General features: G+C 45.0%; 1 protein-coding gene across 2 annotated transcripts in view; it reads right to left on the minus strand.

The window, feature by feature from the left end:
* The window catches only part of TTBK1 (tau tubulin kinase 1), a 363,196-nt gene that overhangs the window by 108,010 nt on the left and 234,496 nt on the right, over positions 1-20,690 (minus strand). For both annotated transcript variants that reach the window (XM_069236392.1, XM_069236393.1), the window contains 3 exons: positions 15,033-15,252; positions 12,496-12,671; positions 1,731-2,289 (listed from right to left, as the gene is read on the minus strand). In XM_069236392.1, coding sequence (XP_069092493.1) covers positions 1,731-2,289; positions 12,496-12,671; positions 15,033-15,252 — 955 coding nt within the window. The remainder of the gene's footprint in view (positions 1-1,730; positions 2,290-12,495; positions 12,672-15,032; positions 15,253-20,690) is intronic.

Raw genomic sequence — 20,690 nt, forward strand, 5'->3', positions numbered from 1 at the left:
ATCCAATGGGATTTAGATTTCAGCCGAGGGGATATCTGTCACCGTTCTGACAGAGTAACCCCTCCACCAATATCTAAATCAGGCCTTTAAACTTTGTATCACTGGTAGGGTCCATGCCACTCTTCTCCGGCCACATCAACATACAAGGGACATCCATGCATTGAGACAGGTTCTGTATGCATACGTAGTCATTCTTATTTCTGTGAAACGGAGAGATAGCGGGCGGTAGTTCAGGGCACTCGGGCATACGTGAGTTCCATCACTTTTAGTTCTGATGAGTCTTATGACCTGATTCAGATATTGGCGAAGGGGTTAGTCCGTCACAACGGTGACGGATATCCGGTCTGCCGAAATCTAAATCTCATTATATCCAAGAGGATTTAGATGTCGACAGACAGAATATCCGTCACCGCTGTGACCGAGTAACCCATCCACTGAGATCTAAATTAGGCCCTTAGACTTTGTATCACGGGTAGGGTCCATGCGTCTCTTCTCTGGCCACCCCAACATACACAGGACACCCATGCATTGAGAGAGGCTCTGGATGCATTGGGGAAAACCATCAATATGAAGCGCTCCTTAAGTTGAGATTTCGAGGGCCAAGTGTGCGTAGGAGTGAGATCTGTGTAGTTTGGATAGGGTCTTGATGTGTAGGTAGAAATTTTCAGATGTGAAACTTTTGCAAACTCAAAAAAGTCAACAAGAGTAGACAAGCGTGTATCTTGGAAGGTTAATATTGGTAAACATACCACAGACCATACAAATGTGAAAGGTAGTTTTGAAAAGTTGTGACCAGTTCCACCTCTACAGTATGCAAAAGCTTAAGGGCCTGATTTCGATATCCCATCTGCCGAAATATAAATCCCGTTATATCATATGGGATTTAGATTTCAGCGGTCTTGATATCCATCACACTTGCGAATGAGTAACCCGTCTCCTGAAATCTAAATCAGGCTCTTAGTCAAGATATCCCTGCTTTGAAATATTCCATATATTATTCTTTTAAGGCAGCCACGTTTATTTAATTAGTTATTTTGCCACTGACTCCAGAGCTTCTTTGCATGTGTAAGTTTATGTGTATTGTTGTGATTGCATGCATGCGTGCACCAGTACATGCATGTGTGTATCAGCAAGTTTATGTGAGTGAGTGTGATTGAGTGCGATTGCATGTGCGTGTGTGCGCATGCATATGTGTGTTTATGCATGTGCGTGGAGGTTTGTGTGTGGATGTGATTGCATGTATGTGAATGTTTGAAGGTAGTTTATGTTCCTGGGTGTGATTCATGCATGTGTAGGAATAAGAGAACAAAATTGCCGCTATGGGTTAATAAGTCTTTGGTTTTTAAATGACCCTTATATGAGAAGATGGGCTTCTCCGACACTAACCTGACACCCAAGCCCCTTGAGTGTGCTCTATTCATTTGCTTAACCTTTTGATTCAGAAGCACATTTTGTTGGTAGTCTATAGGCCTGATTTAGATCTCAGCGATAGAATTCTCCAACACGAATGTGATGGATATCCCGTCTGCCGTTTTATGATCTCCATAGGATATTATGGAATTGGAGTATGGGGGATGGATGTCCGTCACGTTTGTGGCATAGTATTCCCCTCCACCAAGATCTAAATCAGGCCGTAAGTTTGCTTTAATAAATGGTAACTAGAGATAGCTATTCACTGTGAATTGTGAATGGTAACATGCTCAGGGTGCAGACAAGTGTTAGTTTCTTACCTGTCTCTGAGGGCCTGTGGGATCTGACTCACGACGCCTCTGCCGGATGGCTGGTGCTGAATGTGACGGTGATTGGCCAGGACTCCCAGGTTGCAGTTCATGTCTACCATCAGACGCAGAGGTGCAGAAGGTTTCAAGTCTGTGTGGGCTGTCCTCCTCTGCCACGGTTTGCATGCCCCTAAGCCTACCATCATGAATCTTGGGCCGGACGGAAGCCTCTGCCCCGTGCCTCCTGTGCTCATCGCCCTCCTCGATGGGCCGCAGCTCCTCTGGCTCGTCGTCAGTCGTTCCCGACGTGCTGGGCTCAGCCCCAGGGTGGAAGTCCTTCAGCTCTGTTTCTTTGTCAATAATGACCCACTCTTTGCTGTCAAAGTCCTCTTCCTCAGCGAGGGGCACAGAGCGGAAGGCGTTACTCAGGGCCTCATGCTCTACAGAGGCGGAAACGTCCATCCTGCCGCTGGCCTGTCGGTCTGCCTGGCCAGTGTCAATGGAGAGCATTTGGGCTGGTTGGGAGGAACATGCTTGACGTGACGGGGAGCCGGGCAGATCCATCCGCGATCTGCAAACCAGAGACAACAAAGGTAGAAAGTAGATTCAACTAGACACTTTTCTCTTATTTTAGAAGAAGAAAAAAGCAGACGCTTAACAGAGGACTGATTCTCACTTTGAAGTGCATATCTCTTGTCTTTGAGACAGCATCAACTCCTAGAATACTGACTGGTGCATGTGATACTCAACATTGTCCTATTATGCTTTGAACGACATTACCGACTCTTGGGTAATAGGTTGCTAGGAATGTCAGAGAATACATTGATTATCTGCCTCCGTTGTGTGTGCCGAAAGACCCACCACATCACTGCTAATCAGTATTGTGCAATCACATCGTAATTCTCTGATAGGTTCACAACTCTGAAGTAATGGTTGCCTTCACCATCTCCACAGACCTGTCTGGACACAAATCTTCCTTCACATCTCTATGACCTACCCATTCCTTTCTCCCCACAAAATTGCTCTCACTATTTGTGGCCCGTTGATTCTTGTATCAACTACGACAAACTACTCCTGGTCACCCCACGGTCTTCTTTGTGCCTACTCCTGATCTCCTCATCACAAGGCTGTCTCAAACCTCTCATGTTACCAGGGTCACAGCTCTGACTCCGATTGCCTCTTTATTGTGCTCCAGAAGTTCTGTAACCTTGAGGGTCTACTGCAGTCCTCTAAAGCTACATTCTATAAACGCCCCCAAAACCCAGGTGACAGTCCCACCTGCGCTGTTTCACCATCTCCTTCTGCCTCCTTTGTTTCCTGTGTCTTCACTTTTATTTTACTTCCCCATTTCTGCAAACAGTTACTTGCCTGAATCAAGAGTTCTCCTCCATAAGCATCATCTATAGGTTCTAAGGCTGGAAAATCCAGCCTCGTTGTGGAGAGGATATTGGAACACTATTTGATTCTAAGATTATTTTTTACATCTGTGCAATGCTGACAAACCCGTAGATGGCTCCTGCTCTAAAACACACTATTGAGCAACAGTTTAGTTTCCTTTTGAACCAGGATACCTTTGCTCCATATTTTGAAATGTAAGTTGTAGACTATGACTTGCAGGTCAATACTAGGCATCCTTAATGGAAACTGCAAGTGAAATGAGATTTTACATAGATTCACAAACTGTGAATCTATCAGCAAACAGTAAGCATCATTGGTAGGAGGAGGACACAGAGGATGAGAAACAGGGCTTCGCATGAATGCATTTTTGAGGAAAGACTGAGCAACCAGAGTGTCTACCCATTGTGCCAGTATCCAGACACCCACGTTCAGATGATATGAGCCGATTTCCAAGAGGCTGCTTTCAAGATGTATTTAGAAGGCATGTTTCCACAGGTACCATGATCACAGATTTATGTCTGGTACAGTGAATCCTTTGGTTAGATAGTTCCTCGATTGCCTTTTATGAGCTAGGAGGTGCCAGTGGGATCTGTCAGCCTCCTCCAAGCTTCTAAAGTGGAAGTAAAGAATACCTGCTTTCTATAGCGCTTCAAAGCTGGAAGCTCGGTCTAGATGCTACATTGTGATTGTGAGTATCAGGTAGATCTGGACAAGAAGTCCTTTCTTCAACAGAAAAGATCCCACCCAGTTTAGTGTTATTAATTCTGGATTTAATAAATATTCTCTTTCCAGAGCTCATTGATGCTTCAGGAGTCAACACTCAATACTCTGCATGTAATGGAAGTGGTTTTACTCTCTCTTTCCCTAAGGTGAACTCATATCTTGTTACAAAGGAGGTGGGTCTCCCTCAAAGCCAGGAATCTGAGACGGAGATCTGGAGAATAACAGTCTAGGTTGTGACCCACCCCCTACAGACAACACTGGGGACGAAACTGCATACGTACGGGGGCCGTGAGAGTAGATATGTGTCTATAGATGCCCTCAGGACTCGTGTCCGTTCCGGGCCAGGTACCTCTTCCCTGAGTTGCTGTGCGCACCTGCGAACATCACACCATTGCATTGTATCTGTTAGAACACGTATGCCCAAGTTGAATTTTTATACTGTGTTTTTTTATTTGTTGCATGCCAAAGACTAAAATAAACATTTAAAAAAAAAAAAAAAGTTGCGACCGATCCACTTGTCGTAATGAGGTTCCCACCACCAGGTAAGTGGTCTGCAACCTTCAACGGTGGCACAAGCAGGTGAAAACTGCAGGGGATGGGGTGCAGTGGGCAAGGGGTTTCCTCTGAACTGTTGAGGATTAGTTCCTGAATCAACACCTAGGCAGTCAAATGCACCTGCTCTGCTACTCTTTATCTCTGCAGCCGCTGCTCTTCCAGGAAGCTCACAAAGGTGTCATCTTTGGAAATTTGAAGTCTACCTCCTGTTGTCCTGATGAAGGGCTTGCACGGCACTGGCCATGCCTTGCACGGCACTGGCCATGTCTTTTCTCATTCTTAGCGCCCAGTGTTAAAGGAAGAGCCTTGAACCAGGCTGAAAAGGGATAAGGCTCAAAAGGGCCAATCTGCACTCCTGAGACAATATCTACACCACAGACCTATTGGCTAAAGGCCAATTTTCCTTCCAGGTTTTCATTTAGTAAGAATCCCAAAGCAACTCAACTGGTTTCCCATAACTTTCTATCATTTCCCGCCACAGCTGAAGTTCTTATCATTAAGAAATAAGTGGGTTGAATCGTGTTCCTAAGTGAGGGAGCCCCTTACCCACTGATCCTAATGGAAAGAGTTCAGGACAACAAAGTGAGAAAACACACACCCTGATCTGGAAACGAATCTCTAGCGTGGAAAGGGGATCTTCTCTAACAGGGCATGAGTTACAGACCAAGATATTTGAAAAAGGATTGGCACTATGTGGACTACTGAAAAACGCTACACAAAAGCAATTCCAAGAGATAAATGTGAAGCACTAGTCTCCTGTGATTGACATATAGAATTTTAGGCTTTTGTTTCTTTAGTAAAGGAGATGGAGATTCCTCAGAACTGCTTTTTAAGCCAGGATATGCATCTTGCCCTGCAGACCTGACAGGAAAACATCCCCTCACTCATACAGGCTGGGTCAGGAAAACAGTCTTCACCTTTCAGGCTCAAGATTTAGACAGGATAATAAATTTACATAATCCTCAGAGAAGTATGAATGAATTAATTCATGGAAATATCCCAATAGCACCATGTCAAACGTATCTGACTTTCGGTACTGCATGAAGGTAGAGAATGCCCTGTAACATGGGTATCTGCCTTGAATGCTGTCAGTCTAATAGGGCTGATGTCAAGCACTTCTTAAATGTTGAAAATGGTGTACATATCAAACTCCCTCACAGTCCATAGACTGACGGCCATTCCACGTGGACTTGATACGTCAAAGTTTCCAAGACTAGATTCGGAGAGCCTTCTGGGGTCAATGGCAGGAAAGATCTCGCTGTGGGAGCAGAAATGTTCACTAGCTGTCCAAAGGAGTTCGGCTGACAGACTGAGATCCCAAATGTTCTCACTGTAAAAGTTCCTCCTTTACAGACAGTGATCTGAAATTAAATCTCCTTGGCCCGACCTCCTTCCTGAAGGTTTCTTTCGAAGAGCAGAGGCATTAAGAATAGAATGAGATAGTTTTGAATTTGAGAGTTTCTAGGTATAGGGCTTGATTTAGATTTCAGCTGACATGTTACTCTGTCACAAAGGTGACGGATAGCCCGTCCACAGAAATGGAAATCCCATTGGATATAAGTGGATTTAGCGGTGGACGGGCTATTCGGCACCGCTAGGACAGAGTAGCCTGTCTGCCGAGATCTAAATCAGGCCCACAGTATGCATATTCCTCAAACACAGTCGTCCTCCTGAGATAGTTAATAGCTCGGCCACGTCAATGAACTTTTATGCCAAGCAGCAAATTTTAAATTGGATCTTTGCTTTTAGGAGTAACCAATGTGCATCTCTCAAGATTGGAGAAAAGTAATTGAATTTGTTTGTGGCTGAGACGAGTCTGGTTATTGAGTGAAAGGCATCGTTCAATAGCCTGAGACATGACTGTCGCATGTCCCTGAGACTGACATTGCGGAAGTCTAATCAAATAGTAATGAGTTCTTAGGGGATATAGGATTCTTATTTTTTTGGTGGAATGGAGATAAAAGTTATTTGATCTGGTAAGTTTATAAAAGTAACATATTGTCAAGCCCACAAACTACCTCCGAGACAGTGTTGGGGAGAAACCTTCCTATTTCAGAGCATTCAGTAATGCAGAGTCAAATCTGTTTCTGGGAGTCAAAAAGAAAAATGTTGATTGTGGGATAAGTATAAGGAAGTTATCAGACATTCACTGCGGAATTTACCATGAGAGTGAGCATGTCATTAATAGAAGTGGTAACTCAAAAATTTAGTACGGACAATTTGTGTGGACTGAACTGACCTTCAAAAACTATTCAGAATGCACCCAAACTTATCTCACTTTCTGTATATCTTCAATCTAGTCCATTCAAATGATTTAAGTTGTTCATAATGGGGTCTGCAGAACACTTTCCTCAAATGTATCAGCTTATCCAACAAGGGGGACAGCTGAGGAAAAAAGGCCAATTGAAACCTTTTTCAGGTGACAAACCAGGCCTTGAGATACTTGTACTGAAGCGCCCGAACCTCGGCCGGCGAGTGAGGTGAAGAGAGGTGGCTACCTGTAAAAATGTGATGGTAAGTGACCATCATTATGGTACCATCAGAGGCAGCACCCTAATCTGCCTAATCCCTGGATCCTGAGCTGCTAAAACCAAAGCGAGGCCATTCAGCACGGTCCTACAGGCCTTTATTTAGTGTAAGCCTGGTAGTAGAATCGCTCACCCCAACAACACCAGCAAGATTGCCGCTGGCCAATCTCATTTCATCCAGACAGATCCACACTCTTAAACTGGGCGGATTAAGGGCCGGATTTAGATTCGGCAGACGGTTACTCCGTCACAACCGTGACAGATAGCCCGTCCACGAAAAATAAATATGATTATATACTTTGGAAAATATATTTCTGACAGACGGGCTATCCGTCACCGTTGTGACAGAGTAACCAATCCACCGAAATCTAAATCAGTTCCTAAGTGTAATAAAGAGTGAAAGAATGTATCACGATTTAGTCGTTTGGCTTTCCCTGTACAGCGGGTGCACCCCTCCACGTGTCTCTCAAAGAACACTTTTAATAAAGCGAGGGCTCGAAGATGCATATTGAAAAGACCTACATAACATGATCAGACAAGTAACCACTGGCACGCATGACTTGTAGCATTTTCTTCAATATTGTTAAAGCAAAGCATCTTTCTTAAAGCAAAGCATCTACACAGGTTTTTGTTCAGAACTGACAATCCTTTGTGATGACCCTATCGGGAACAGCAAAAGTGACTCAAAAACCTGCCGAAGACAGAGGAATGTGAAGCTTATTCAGGAAGAGGGCTGAGTCAAGAGCAAAGAGTGTTCAGTGCAATCACTCCTGTGACATCAACTGACAGGTCTACGCGAACCTCTGGCATTGAGTCATGTAATCGTATACAGGCAGGAGGGACATCATTTAATATGGCGCCACAAATTTAAAACTGCCAGCTATGATTGGTAGAGGTAACACAATGTCTATACTTCCATCACTCATGGGTGGAGAGTCACATTAGGGAAGCCCCTGAAGAAAAAGTTACTTACCGTCAATAACAATACTTCTGGTAGATGCCTAATCTTTCTTCCTATTTATTGCCTTATAAATTTTATCTGCAAGCTTCACACTGGTCAGAATCATGTTCCCAGGAATGGCTCTCCACTGCGACGAGGTGGCACCGTGTGGTTTCAGCTATGACTTTGCCTCTCAAAATGATGATAGCAGAGTATATCAGGCACCAACTAGCGTGTTGGCATCATTTCCTTAAATTTTTGCACAGCCTAGCGAGGAGTGCGAAGCAGAACTGAGATAGTAACAACAGCAACAAAGACACCACGAAGCATGTTTGTATACCTTGGGAGCTTACTCCCAGAGGAGAAGGCAAGATTCTAGGGCAGATTTAGGGTTTGGTCGAGAGGATACTCTGTTGCAGCAGCAAAGGAGTACCTTCTACGCCAAAATCTTGGCCCACCCATCCGATGTAGAGTTGGGCGGACTAATAGTATGTCAATGACGGAGTGCACTCAAACTCTGTTTCAAACACTTCTCTAATAGCCCAATGGTGTTCAGGCAGTCGGAGGTAAGCCGTCTGACCGTCCATCCAATTTAGAGTAGACAATCTGATGGCGGTGCAGGACAGTTAAAATGAAAAAATTACCCCCACACCATGTGAGAAAATGCCCTTGGTGTGGGGGCCATTCATTTGGCATTTTTCAAGAACAAACTCTAGATTTGAAAACTTGTTTTTAAAGAATGTGAAACTTCAGAAAAGTTTAACGGCCACCCATCATGTTGACGGATTTATCCGTCAAATGTTTCCTACGATGTCAGGAACCACCATGACAGCAGTTCCTGTAAATGTAGAGAGATGTCGTGGGGCCAAAGGAGATTCTCTAAGTTTGGTGGGTGAGATGAAATGTACTATGCCACCCTGATGAACATTAAACAATCTACCCAACTGTAGATCAGGCCCTACATATCTAACTGAGATGTCTTTACCAAAGATAGCTACATTTTCTTCTGATGGATGCAAGGTGGAGCAGATTTGTCACCTTATGAATGAGTGCCAAAGTAATTGAGATACGGGGAGATTTGACTAGCGCCTGTTAATCAATACAGCAGAAGCAAACTACCAGTCACGGCGTGACCGAGACATGAGGCAGTAGTGCTTGGCAAAAGTATTCAAATGTAACCATGTGGGCAGATGGCAGATAGCAGATGTCAGCTACAGCAGAGCCTAGGGATAGGGACGAGGGGGTAGTCATGCCTCTAGTAGGTGCAAAAGTGTCATTCTTTTCAAAGGAACAGCACCTCTCGATATAGAGGATGACCAAGCACACAATGGTGTGTGTGGAAATGCATTATCCTTCGCAGCTCTGACAAAGCCCACAAAGAGTTGATCATCCGCTGTCCATGAGTGTGATCTATGTAGTAAGGCTTTGAATGTCTGAGGTGCAGTCTAAGAGGTCGCCTCTCCTCCTTGGGCAGATGTGGAACAGGGAAGTAAGATGAAAGAGGGATAAACTGCTCATATAAAATGCAGAAACCACCTTGGGTAAGGATGGGCAAGTGCGAAGAACCAACTTCTCTGAATGGGAGCTACATTCCTGAGAGAGCCATATCTCACTCCTAATGCTGAAGTCACTGAGACAGGAGGCACCACTGAATGGCCATTATCCACCACCTGGTGTGTGGCACCAACAGAACGTATGAGGCCAAGAAGACACAAGACCTGCACGATGAGGAGACTTGTCTCGAGTCAGAAATCTCAGAATCATCTTGCCAATATCAGCGATCTTGTGAGAAGGAGTGACCACATTGCCCCTATGACGGTGAGCCTCTTTGAGGGAGAGAGGCAGGCCTGCTTGACATGTGTGGTAAACTCAAGTGTGAAGGACAGTCATTGTCTACTGAAGGTGATCCCTTAACAGCTTGAGGGTCTCTGCTTCCACAAGCCAACCGTACAAGTAGGGAAATACATGAACTCTTGATCATTGCTGTGAAACTCCCCTCACCCAACAGCTTGTGTACACAGACAAGGAGCGGACATCATCGTGAATAGTAGAACCGTGCACTGTTAGTGTCAGGATAGCACTGTGGGCCTCAGGTAACATCTGTGGGCAGAAAGAATCAGAATATGTTAATAAACATCCTAGAGCTCCAGGCATGCCATCCAGTTCCTAACACTTAGGACCAGTAGTACGTGCCTCTGGGACAGCATCCTGAACTTGTCCTGTAGAATAAACAAGTTCAAAATGCAGAGATCCAGGATGTGTCCCATCCACCTCAGGGACCAAGAAGTAGAGGGAACAGAATCCTGTGCCCCTTTTTTTACAGGCATCACCTCTATGGCCCCTCGTTCAACACTGCAAGGACTGCTGTCTCCAAAACTGAGGCTTGTGGCAGAGAGCACATCCCGGTGGAAGAAGGCAGTACAGGCAGGGAGGGAAGGGCGTAGCCCTTGCAGATTAGCAGGATAATCCTACAATCTGCAGTGATCGCCTTTGGCTTGGTGGAAAAATGGGAGACTCCTCCCCCACAGAAGCTGATGCCCCTTGAGCAGGACCATTTCCTCAAGGAAGAAGAGGACTTCAGGTCATCTCAAAGATGACTTACCAGTGGGGGAAGTCTAAAGCTTTCATGCCTCCCTGCAGGCCTTAACCAGAATCATATTCCCCCATACTCCCTGGTAACCTTTGGGTGCATGGTGGTACTGGAATCGTAGGCCGCGGCATCATGTTCTGATTCAAGACACCACACGCAGCGGTCATGTGGATCCAAAAGGGACATCTTCTTAAAGCATTTGCAACAAGCCGTTCAAGCTGAAAGTCTAGAAGGAGCGTTTTGACCATATAGCTGTTGAGTGTTCCTTTGGTAGGTAATTCTATATTGCAATTATAATTGGACATCGGGTTGTGCCATCTACAAGACTCCACCCAATTTAAAGAACAACAAAAGCCGCCCAATCCTAAAACACTGAAATTCATTCCACCTAAATTGCTAAATCCAACTCAAACTTTATCCCTAACTTTAACGCTAGACTTTGACTCTTACCCCATGACATACCCAGGGGTTCTTAACCTGTAGTCCAGGGACCCCTGGGGGTCTGTGAAGCCTACTCATAGGCTTCACGACTGCTTTGAAAATGAAATAATATTAACAGATTAATAAAGTGTATATACATGAAGAAGCAAAATGTAAAATTGAACATTTTAAAACTGTGTGTAAATGCGAAGGAAGAAGTTGGAGGCAATTTTTTTTTATTTTCTACAGATTGATACCTGGTACAGAATTTAGGGCCAGATGTAGCAAAGGGTTTTACCCATTCTGTCTATGAAAATGTGTTCGTACAAATGGCGCATAGTACGGACAATGAGTGGCCTCAATTTAACTTAGAAAAACTCCAACCTTCCCAATATAATTAAAATCATGTTTTTTTTATTTGTTTGTGAATTAAATAAAGTATTTCATCATTTGAATATTAGTTTGATGAAAGCTTGTTTCGGTATTTTTTGCGCATCGTTTTGTGGTTCAAATCATCGACAATGCTTAGGCCGGGGTTCCCAGCTCCCAGTAATGATTCAGTGGGGGTTCCTGGAATCCAATATTTATTCATGGGGGGTTCCTGGGTTCCAGTAATGATTAAGCGGGGTCCACAGAAAACAAAAGGGTAAGAGCCACTGCCCTACACAATAACCCTAAAATCTAACCCTAATCTCTTTTCAGACCTTTCCTATGTCTAGGCTTTGTTTCACATGACTTTCAGTAGAATACCTTTCCAAAGCGTCACAAGCGCTGCTTTGAAGGGCTCCTGTTTTGTTCATCTACCATAGAATTTCCCGAACACCATAAAAAGTAAAATATCTAGAGTTGTATGTTTATCAACTAGAAGCAGGGCTTGGCTTGTCAGCCCACTGAATGGTCAAACTCAGTTAGAATTTCATGTATTTCCAATGAATATGTGAGTGGGGGAAATTGCATCCAATTTCTTTAAGAGATAATCTTTTGAATATTTGGTGATCACTCTAAAAACAAGTTGGATTTCACTTTTCGGTGAATCAACAACCCCAGCTTGAGTCTGAATGTAGAAATGTTGTGCTGGATGAAAGCAGGTTCTCCAGATCTCCTGGCCTGGTCTAATTATATCACCGATAAACATTAGTCCAAAAACCTCCAGTACCCTCTTAACCACTCAAGGATTACTGAACTGCAACCACCAGCAATTTCTTCCCATTTAACATATATGTTTGTAATTTATGACTGCAAAACATGTATATTTAACTATATTTCTTACAAATTACTTGTAAAAGCACATATTTGTGTCATTTTATTAAAACAATTAATTTTCTGATATCTCAGCTCCTTGTTACACTGCTGCTACTTGACTATTGTGGAAGAATACCTGCTGTAGTGAACATGCATGCAAAGTTCTAAGGTGAAAAACAAAAGGAATGAACAATTAAATAAAAATGTTTTTGAGGTTGTGGTTTAAGAGTAGTTGTCACTCACCCACTCACGCAGGGAACATGCGCTTCTCATACTCACATAGTGACCTCGTCACATACTGCAACAGATGTTCCGCCCACTCCCACGAAACCAAGCCTGCCCTCTAGTTGAAGGATCCCAGAGAAAGGCGAGTGAGCAAACCTTCTCTCGTGAAGGTCCACTCGGCAATCACCCGTGGAAAGGCGGTCGGACTCGGGGCTGTTGGCGCGTCGGAAGCGAAGTGAACGAGCCTGGGTGGTAGGGGACTCTGGTGCGGCTCGTACTGGGGAGCTGGGGCAGACCCCTCGACTGGGGTCATCTTCCATCAAACACTGGGTCTGTGTGAGGGACAGACAAAAAGTATGTAAAATCAACCCTGCACACTCCGCAAGCAGACCTTACCCTTGCCTGTCCTGCACTATCCGCAAGGTCCTCTTTCTGCATCGATCACGCTATCTTGGATGTATTGATAGATGTGTGAGGATGATCCTGGTGAGCATGTCCCAAAATGCAGAGTAGCAGTGTGATATTGTGTCATGCCACGACGTGATGGTTCCATTCCACCCTTTCAACCCCAACGATCACTGACCTCTTCTCACAACAGCATCACAAACATGCAATAAGCAGTGCAAGCAGCAGAGCTCAGAGACACAACATGACATTGTACTTTTGTCACACCTCTCCCTTCAGTGTCTGGACAAGTCAAACCATCTTAAAGTTGTTTATTGCCATGAGGTGTGGACCCTGGTGTAATGAGAAGCAGGTGAGACTGTATAACCTCTTCATTTCCTAATCCTCCATGGTTCCACATATCCTCAAACACTCTGTAGTTCACTTCCAGCCACAGCCTGGGAGTAAACAGCCAAAGAACAGGAGTGGAATGGAAGGGTCTAATGAGAACCAACACAAAGTTCAGACCGCTGGGACATGCCATTTTAGTACTTCCTTGTATGCTCATCTATGGGCGATTTATGAATCACTGCAGAACATTGAGATTAAACTCTTTCCTGGTGTACTAACCAGAAACTTTGGACTAGTTAAAATATATTTGGGTGGTATTTCAAAAGGCCGGAAACTATCCCATTTAATGTGTCACCCATGAATATATTTCAGTACAACTCATTCTATTACAAGTTAATAAAACTTTGATGACACTGAGGAAATCCCAATGAACAAATTGACTCAAAATTCATTTTAAGTTCATCAAACCTGTGTAGGATCTGGAAATCAAAGCTCACAAATGTATAGACTCAATGCTTGACTGGCCTCAAGGCCTCTATTAAACTTGAAGGTCCCACAATCATGTCTACATTTTCAAAAACATCAAGGCCCATATTTATACTTTTTGACGCTAAACTGCGCTAACGCAGTTTAGCGTCAAAAAATTTAGCGCCGTCTAACGCCATTCTGAAGCGCCATGCGGGCGCCGTATTTATGGAATGGCGTTAGCCGGCGCTAGCAGACCGGCGCTGCCTGGTGTGCGTGGAAAAAAACCACGTACACCAGGCAGCGCCGGCGTAGGGGGAAAATGGCGTTAGGGCGTCTTAAAATGGGGCAAGTCAGGTTGAGGCAAAAAAATCGCCTCAACCCGATTTGCGCCATTATTTTCGACGCCCAGACGCCATTTAAATGACTCCTGTCTTAGTAAAGACAGGAGTCATGCCCCCTTGCCCAATGGCCATGCCCAGGGGACTTATGTCCCCTGGGCATGGTCATTGGGCATAGTGGCATGTAGAGGGGCACAAATAAGGCCCCCCTATGCCACCCAAAAAAAATTAAAAAATATACAAAATTATACTTACCTGAACTTACCTGAATGTCCCTGGGCTGGGCAGGGGTGGCAGGGGGGGTCCCTGGGGGCAGGGGAGGGCACCTGTGGGCTCATTTTGAGCACACAGGCCCCTTAACGCCTACCCTGACCCAGGCGTTAAATAGTGGCGCAAATGCGGGGTTTTTTGACCCGCCACCTCCCGGGCGTGATTTTTGCCCGGGAGTATAAATACGACGCATTTGCGTCGCCGTCATTTTTTTAGACGGGAACGCCTTCCTTGCATCTCATTAACGCAAGGAAGGCGTTCACGCAAAAAAATTACGCTATTTGCCCATACTTTGGCGCTAGACGCGTCTAACGCCAAAGTATAAATAGGCGTTAGTTTTGCGCCGAATTTGCGTCGAAAAAAACGACGCTAATTCGGCGCAAACGGAGTATAAATACGGGCCCAACTGTCTTCAAACTTTTCTGTCATCACATACGTCTTTAAGCCCCAGAATTTGAAGAGGCCAATGCTCTGTGTACTGCACGCTGTGCACCCACACATATCTAAGCCCCAGAGATTGAAGATTCCCATAGACTGTGTTCTACACCCTGGAACCCCACAAATCTCTAAGCCCCAAAACTCGAAGAAGCCTGCTGTCTGTGTACTATACCTTGTGAGCCTACAAATTTATAAGAGTCAGGCATCAAAGAAGTCCATAAGCCCCAGAGCTTGAAGAAGCCTACAGTCTGTGTCCTCCACTACGTGACCCACACATCTCTCCACTCTAGAGGTTGAACAACCTCACTTTCTGTGTACTACAATCAGTTGCCCCAAACATCTCCAGGTGTTCAGAAGTCCACAGTCTATCAGTTCTTTTCCACTGCCCCCACACATCTCTAGGCCCCAGGAGTCAAAGACACCCAGCAAGCTGTGGCACATTACTTTGCTGATGCTGATTCTGAGCTTGTTGCGGTTCACGTCGGTCTCCTCCCAAATGTCGGTGTCGTTGAAGCCGATGTTTGGGGCCTGGCCCAGGCTGTCAGGAGGTCTTCCTGTCAAGACTGGTGGTGCATTCTCCTGATCGCTGAGGTGCTCGCCCTGTAGGACATCCTCTGTGTTCTCGCGCAGCATGTCTCCAGGCACCGGAGTCACATTCACCACTCTGAGGAAGAAAGTCATAAACAGCATTGAAAGCAAGCAAATCGCAGAACAGGGTCGATTTCCCAATATCTCATGGAAGGCAGAGCAGGACAGTGCCATATCTACTAAGATATTACTTTGCTGCTGCCATCCCAAGTGCTGGCACACTTTCTGCCTGACTAGAGCCACACACACATCTTCCACCATGGGTCAAAAGTGTGTACATGGGTCTTGCATACGTTTTGTACTGGAAGACTACATTTCCATTACAAAATACTATGATTTGACGTACTTTTAATCTTTTTCCATGTTAATTGTGTGCTGTACATTACAGCACGCATGAAAAGTCAGAACAATTTGAGAGAAAATAAAGCTTTTCTCCTTCTTTGCGCCTACTTTAAGGATGGCACAAAGTCCTGTCTACAGATGTTAGTAGGTAGGGTTTTGTGTCAAAATCCTTGGAAGGTAGAATTGTAATACCCAGGCACCACCCATTGGATGCTCCTTTGAACGCAAAGTAGCACATAACATAGCACCTGGATAGCCTCCCAGGTGACAAGCTGTGCTTTATAAATACTGTTTTGATTTGATTTGAGCAATACTTTGCATTACTTTTGGGTAGTTTCCAGCACAAATGAAGTTCTGTACTAGAAAGTAAGTCTCAAATCAAAACTTTACACCAGTTTCTCTCACTTTTGGTAACTTTGCATCAGAGCAAGGTGTTGAAATAACTCACCTTTAATGTAAATCCAACCTGGGAAGACCATCAATACACTATGTCAAACTTACACAATGTACTTTGCCAACAGTAACCTACCTTCCCAAGAAAGGAGAAGACAGTGGAAGATATTCTGTCTCATTGCAACATTCTCCCAGAATCAATACCGCAGGGACATACACTACACAACTACAATCATACACTAACCACTCTGAAAAAACTTACAGCACAGTTCTACAATTCCAAAGAAAATGCCACGAGGACAAACACCATACATCTACTCTCCTACACCAACCACGTTGAAAGAAACCACAACCTACTTGCAAAATTCAAGATAACACACTGATGGCACATACCACACATCTAGACTCCTACAATATCCACACTAAAAGATCTCACAAAACACCTCTACGGTTCTATAAAACCTGCTACAGTGACACACATCTGTACTCCCACGACAACCACACCAAAAGAACTCACAACATACTTCTACAATTTTATAAGCACAATGTAGGATGCAGGGAGGGCATACATCACACAACAACAGCTCTGAAAGAATTCACAACACACTCCTGCAACTCTATAAAAACACGCTGCATGGACCAACACAATACATCAACACTGCCACCACAACCACAGCGAAAAAACTCAGAACACCCATCTACATTTCTATTCTATAAAATACACAGCAGGGAGACACACCATACATCCACATGCCTACAACAACAACCTTAAAACCCCTCACAACACACTTCTACAATTCTGTAAAAACACACTGTTAGGGTATACACCACATCTAAAATGATACAACAGCTACAGTTTACTGACAACATACTTCTACAATTCAATAGAAAACACACCAGGCAAGTGCATTCACAATAAAAATGAATACTATAAAAGTACAGTGCAAGCACACAACAGACATCAACATTAGCATTTGGATCACACTGAAAGAACAAACATTACACCTCAATAGTCCCACCACAACACACTACAAAAAATGTTGGGATTCAAAATTCACACAACCACATTGATAGGATGCACAATATCCCTCAGCTATTTCACGGACCTATAGTTAAAGAACACACAAACCATACTTCTATAATCCCTCAAAATCCACACCACAAGAATACACTATACATTTGCAAATCTCTGGCAATCAAGTGGAAAGATCACACATTTTATAACAACTACATTGCAAGGAAACACAACATTATTTTACAATCCAAAGGCAACTGCTCTTTCACAATCCCAAGCCAGATGTTCACACTTCAAGTTCACACACAACACTTTCACAATTCCACAGCAACCAACACTGCAAGGACCCATAGCACATTGAAATGCAACACCTGATATGGGGCCCAATTGTAAACCAAATCAGGAACATGCTACTGTGGGCTCACACAAACATTTTGAGGACGTCATGCTTTTTTGGAATTTAGAGTTTTTCATGAATTCTCCTTGGAATATATCACAAGCACAGTTTTCCAGGAACAGTTATGAATTTTATTTGTAAATTTCAACATTCACCCATATGACAACAATGTTGCACTTGAAGATTTTAGGACTGCACATTTATGCATGCATCAATACTTTGTGAACCTGCTTTTAGATTTTAAGCTTTTTATTTTTTCTTCACTGGAAAAAAAAAGTTTTTTGTTTTCTTTGGGAAACCCCCTCCTACATCACAAACAATTGTGAAGATGATCCCATGTCAGTACTCCACACAAACCGGCTCCTGTCCATGACACCAATAAATCCCATACAGTATATCCAGTATGTGAATTAGACAATTCCACTACAAAGGCACTGCAAGGCCACAGGCCACGCTTCCACAATCATACATCAAACACACTGCACAGACTGAAAAGCTCTTCTGCACACGGCAAGGACACAGACCTCCTCTGCATACTGCAAAGACCCACACCAGTTATACAACCCTATAAAAAAAACTGCAACAACAAACACCAAAAGCCTTCATTCCCTCATAAACCACTCTGCACTGACACAGACCACTCTTCTACGATATCACACTACCCACACTACAAAATCGCAGACCATATCTACTATCCCACCACACTGCAAGGACTTGCAGCTGCTGCATAACCCTGCCTCAAACACACCGCAAGGACACATGTACAAATGACTACAGTTCCACATAGACCACACGTCTCTGACACAGAATAATTTTTTCCGACTGTAGGAGGCTGGACTGGCTTGTAGTGAGTACCAAGGGGTACTTGCACCTTGCACCAGGCCCAGTTATCCCTTATTAGTGTATAGGGTGTCTAGCAGCTTAGGCTGATAGATAATGGTAGCTTAGCAGAGCAGCTTAGGCTGAACTAGGAGACGGGTGAAGCTACTACAGTACCACCTAGTGTCATATGCACAATATCATAAGAAAACACAATACACAGTTATACTAAAAATAAAGGTACTTTATTTTTATGACAATATGCCAAAGTATCTTAGAGTGTACCCTCAGTGAGAGGATAGGAAATATACACAAGATATATATACACAATAGCAAAAATATGCAGTATAGTCTTAGAAAACAGTGCAAACAATGTATAGTTACAATAGGATGCAATGGGGAAACATAGGGATAGGGGCAACACAAACCATATACTCCAAAAGTGGAATGCGAACCACAAATGGACCCCAAACCTATGTGACCTTGTAGAGGGTCGCTGGGACTATTAGAAAATAGTGAGAGTTAGAAAAATAACCCTCCCCAAGACCCTGAAAAGTGAGTGCAAAGTGCACTAAAGTTCCCCTAAGGATAAAGAAGTCGTGTTAGAGGAATAATGCAGGAAAGACACAAACCAGCAATGCAACAACTGTGGATTTCCAATCTAGGGTACCTGTGGAACAAGGGGACCAAGTCCAAAAGTCACAAGCAAGTCGGAGATGGGCAAATGCCCAGGAAATGCCAGCTGCGGGTGCAAAGAAGCTTCTACTGGACAGAAGAAGCTGAGGTTTCTGCAGGAACGAAAAGGGCTAGAGACTTCCCCTTTGGTGGACGGATCCCTCTCGCCGTGTAGAGTCGTGCAGAAGTGTTTTCCCGCCGAAAGAACGCCAACAAGCCTTGCTAGCTGCAAATCGTGCGGTTAGCGTTTTTGGACGCTGCTGAGGCCCAGGAGGGACCAGGAGGTCGCAAATTGGACCAGCAGAGAGAGGGGACGTCGAGCAAGACAAGGAGCCCTCTCTGAAGCAGGTAGCACCCGGAGAAGTGCCAGAAACAGGCACTACGAGGATGCGTGAAACGGTGCTCTCCGAAGTTGCACAAAGGAGTCCCACGTCGCCGGAGACCAACTTAGAAAGTCGTGCAATGCAGGTTAGAGTGCCGTGGACCCAGGCTTGGCTGTGCACAAAGGATTTCCGCCGGAAGTGCACAGGGGCCGGAGTAGCTGCAAAAGTCGCGGTTCCCAGCAATGCAGCCCAGCGAGGTGAGGCAAGGACTTACCTCCACCAAACTTGGACTGAAGAGTCACTGGACTGTGGGGGTCACTTGGACAGAGTCGCTGGATTCGAGGGACCTCGCTCGTCGTGCTGAGAGGAGACCCAAGGGACCGGTAATGCAGCTTTTTGGTGCCTGCGGTTGCAGGGGGAAGATTCCGTCGACCCACGGGAGATTTCTTCGGAGCTTCTGGTGCAGAGAGGAGGCAGACTACCCCCACAGCATGCACAAGCAGGAAAACAGTCGAGAAGGCGGCAGGATCAGCGTTACAGAGTTGCAGTAGTCGTCTTTGCTACTATGTTGCAGGTTTGCAGGCTTCCAGCGCGGTCAGCAGTCGATTCCTTGGCAGAAGGTGAAGAGAGAGATGCAGAGGAACTCGGATGAGCTCTTGCATTCATTATCTAAAGTTTCCCCAGAGACAGAGACCCTAAATAGCCAGAAAAGAGGGTTTGGCTACCTAGGAGAGAGGATAGGCTACTAACACCTGAAGGAGCCTATCAGAAGGAGTCTCTGACGTCACCTGGTGGCACTGGCCACTCAGAGCAGTCCAGTGTGCCAGCAGCACCTCTGTTTCCAAGATGGCAGAGGTCTGGAGCACACTGGAGGAGCTCTGGACACCTCCCAGGGGAGGTGCAGGTCAGGGGAGTGGTCACTCCCCTTTCCTTTGTCCAGTTTCGCGCCAGAGCAGGGCTAAGGGGTCCCCTGAACCGGTGTAGACTGGCTTATGCAGAATTGGGCACCTCAGTGCCCAACAAAGCATTTCCAGAGGCTGGGGGAGGCTACTCCTCCCCTGCCTTCACACCATTTTCCAAAGGGAGAGGGTGTCACACCCTCTCTCAGAGGAAGTTCTTTGTTCTGCCATCCTGGGCCAGGCCTGGCTGGACCCCAGGAGGGCAGATGCCTGTCTGAGGGGTTGGCAGCAGCAGCAGCTGCAGTGAAACCCCAGGAAGGGCAGTTTGGCAGCACCAGGGTCTGTGCTACAGACCACTGGGATCATGGAATTGTGCCAACAATGCCAGGATGGCATAGAGGGGGCAATTCCATGATCTTAGACATGTTACATGGCCATATTCGGAGTTACCATTGTGAAGCTACATATAGGTAGTGACCTATATGTAGTGCACGCGTGTAATGGTGTCCCCGCACTCACAAAGTCCGGGGAATTGGCTCTGAACAATGTGGGGGCACCTTGGCTAGTGCCAGGGTGCCCTCACACTAAGTAACTTTGCACCTAACCTTTACCAGGTAAAGGTTAGACATATAGGTGACTTATAAGTTACTT

The sequence above is a fragment of the Pleurodeles waltl genome, chromosome 5, assembly GCF_031143425.1.
Source record: "Pleurodeles waltl isolate 20211129_DDA chromosome 5, aPleWal1.hap1.20221129, whole genome shotgun sequence".
Taxonomy (NCBI): Eukaryota; Metazoa; Chordata; class Amphibia; order Caudata; family Salamandridae; genus Pleurodeles; species Pleurodeles waltl.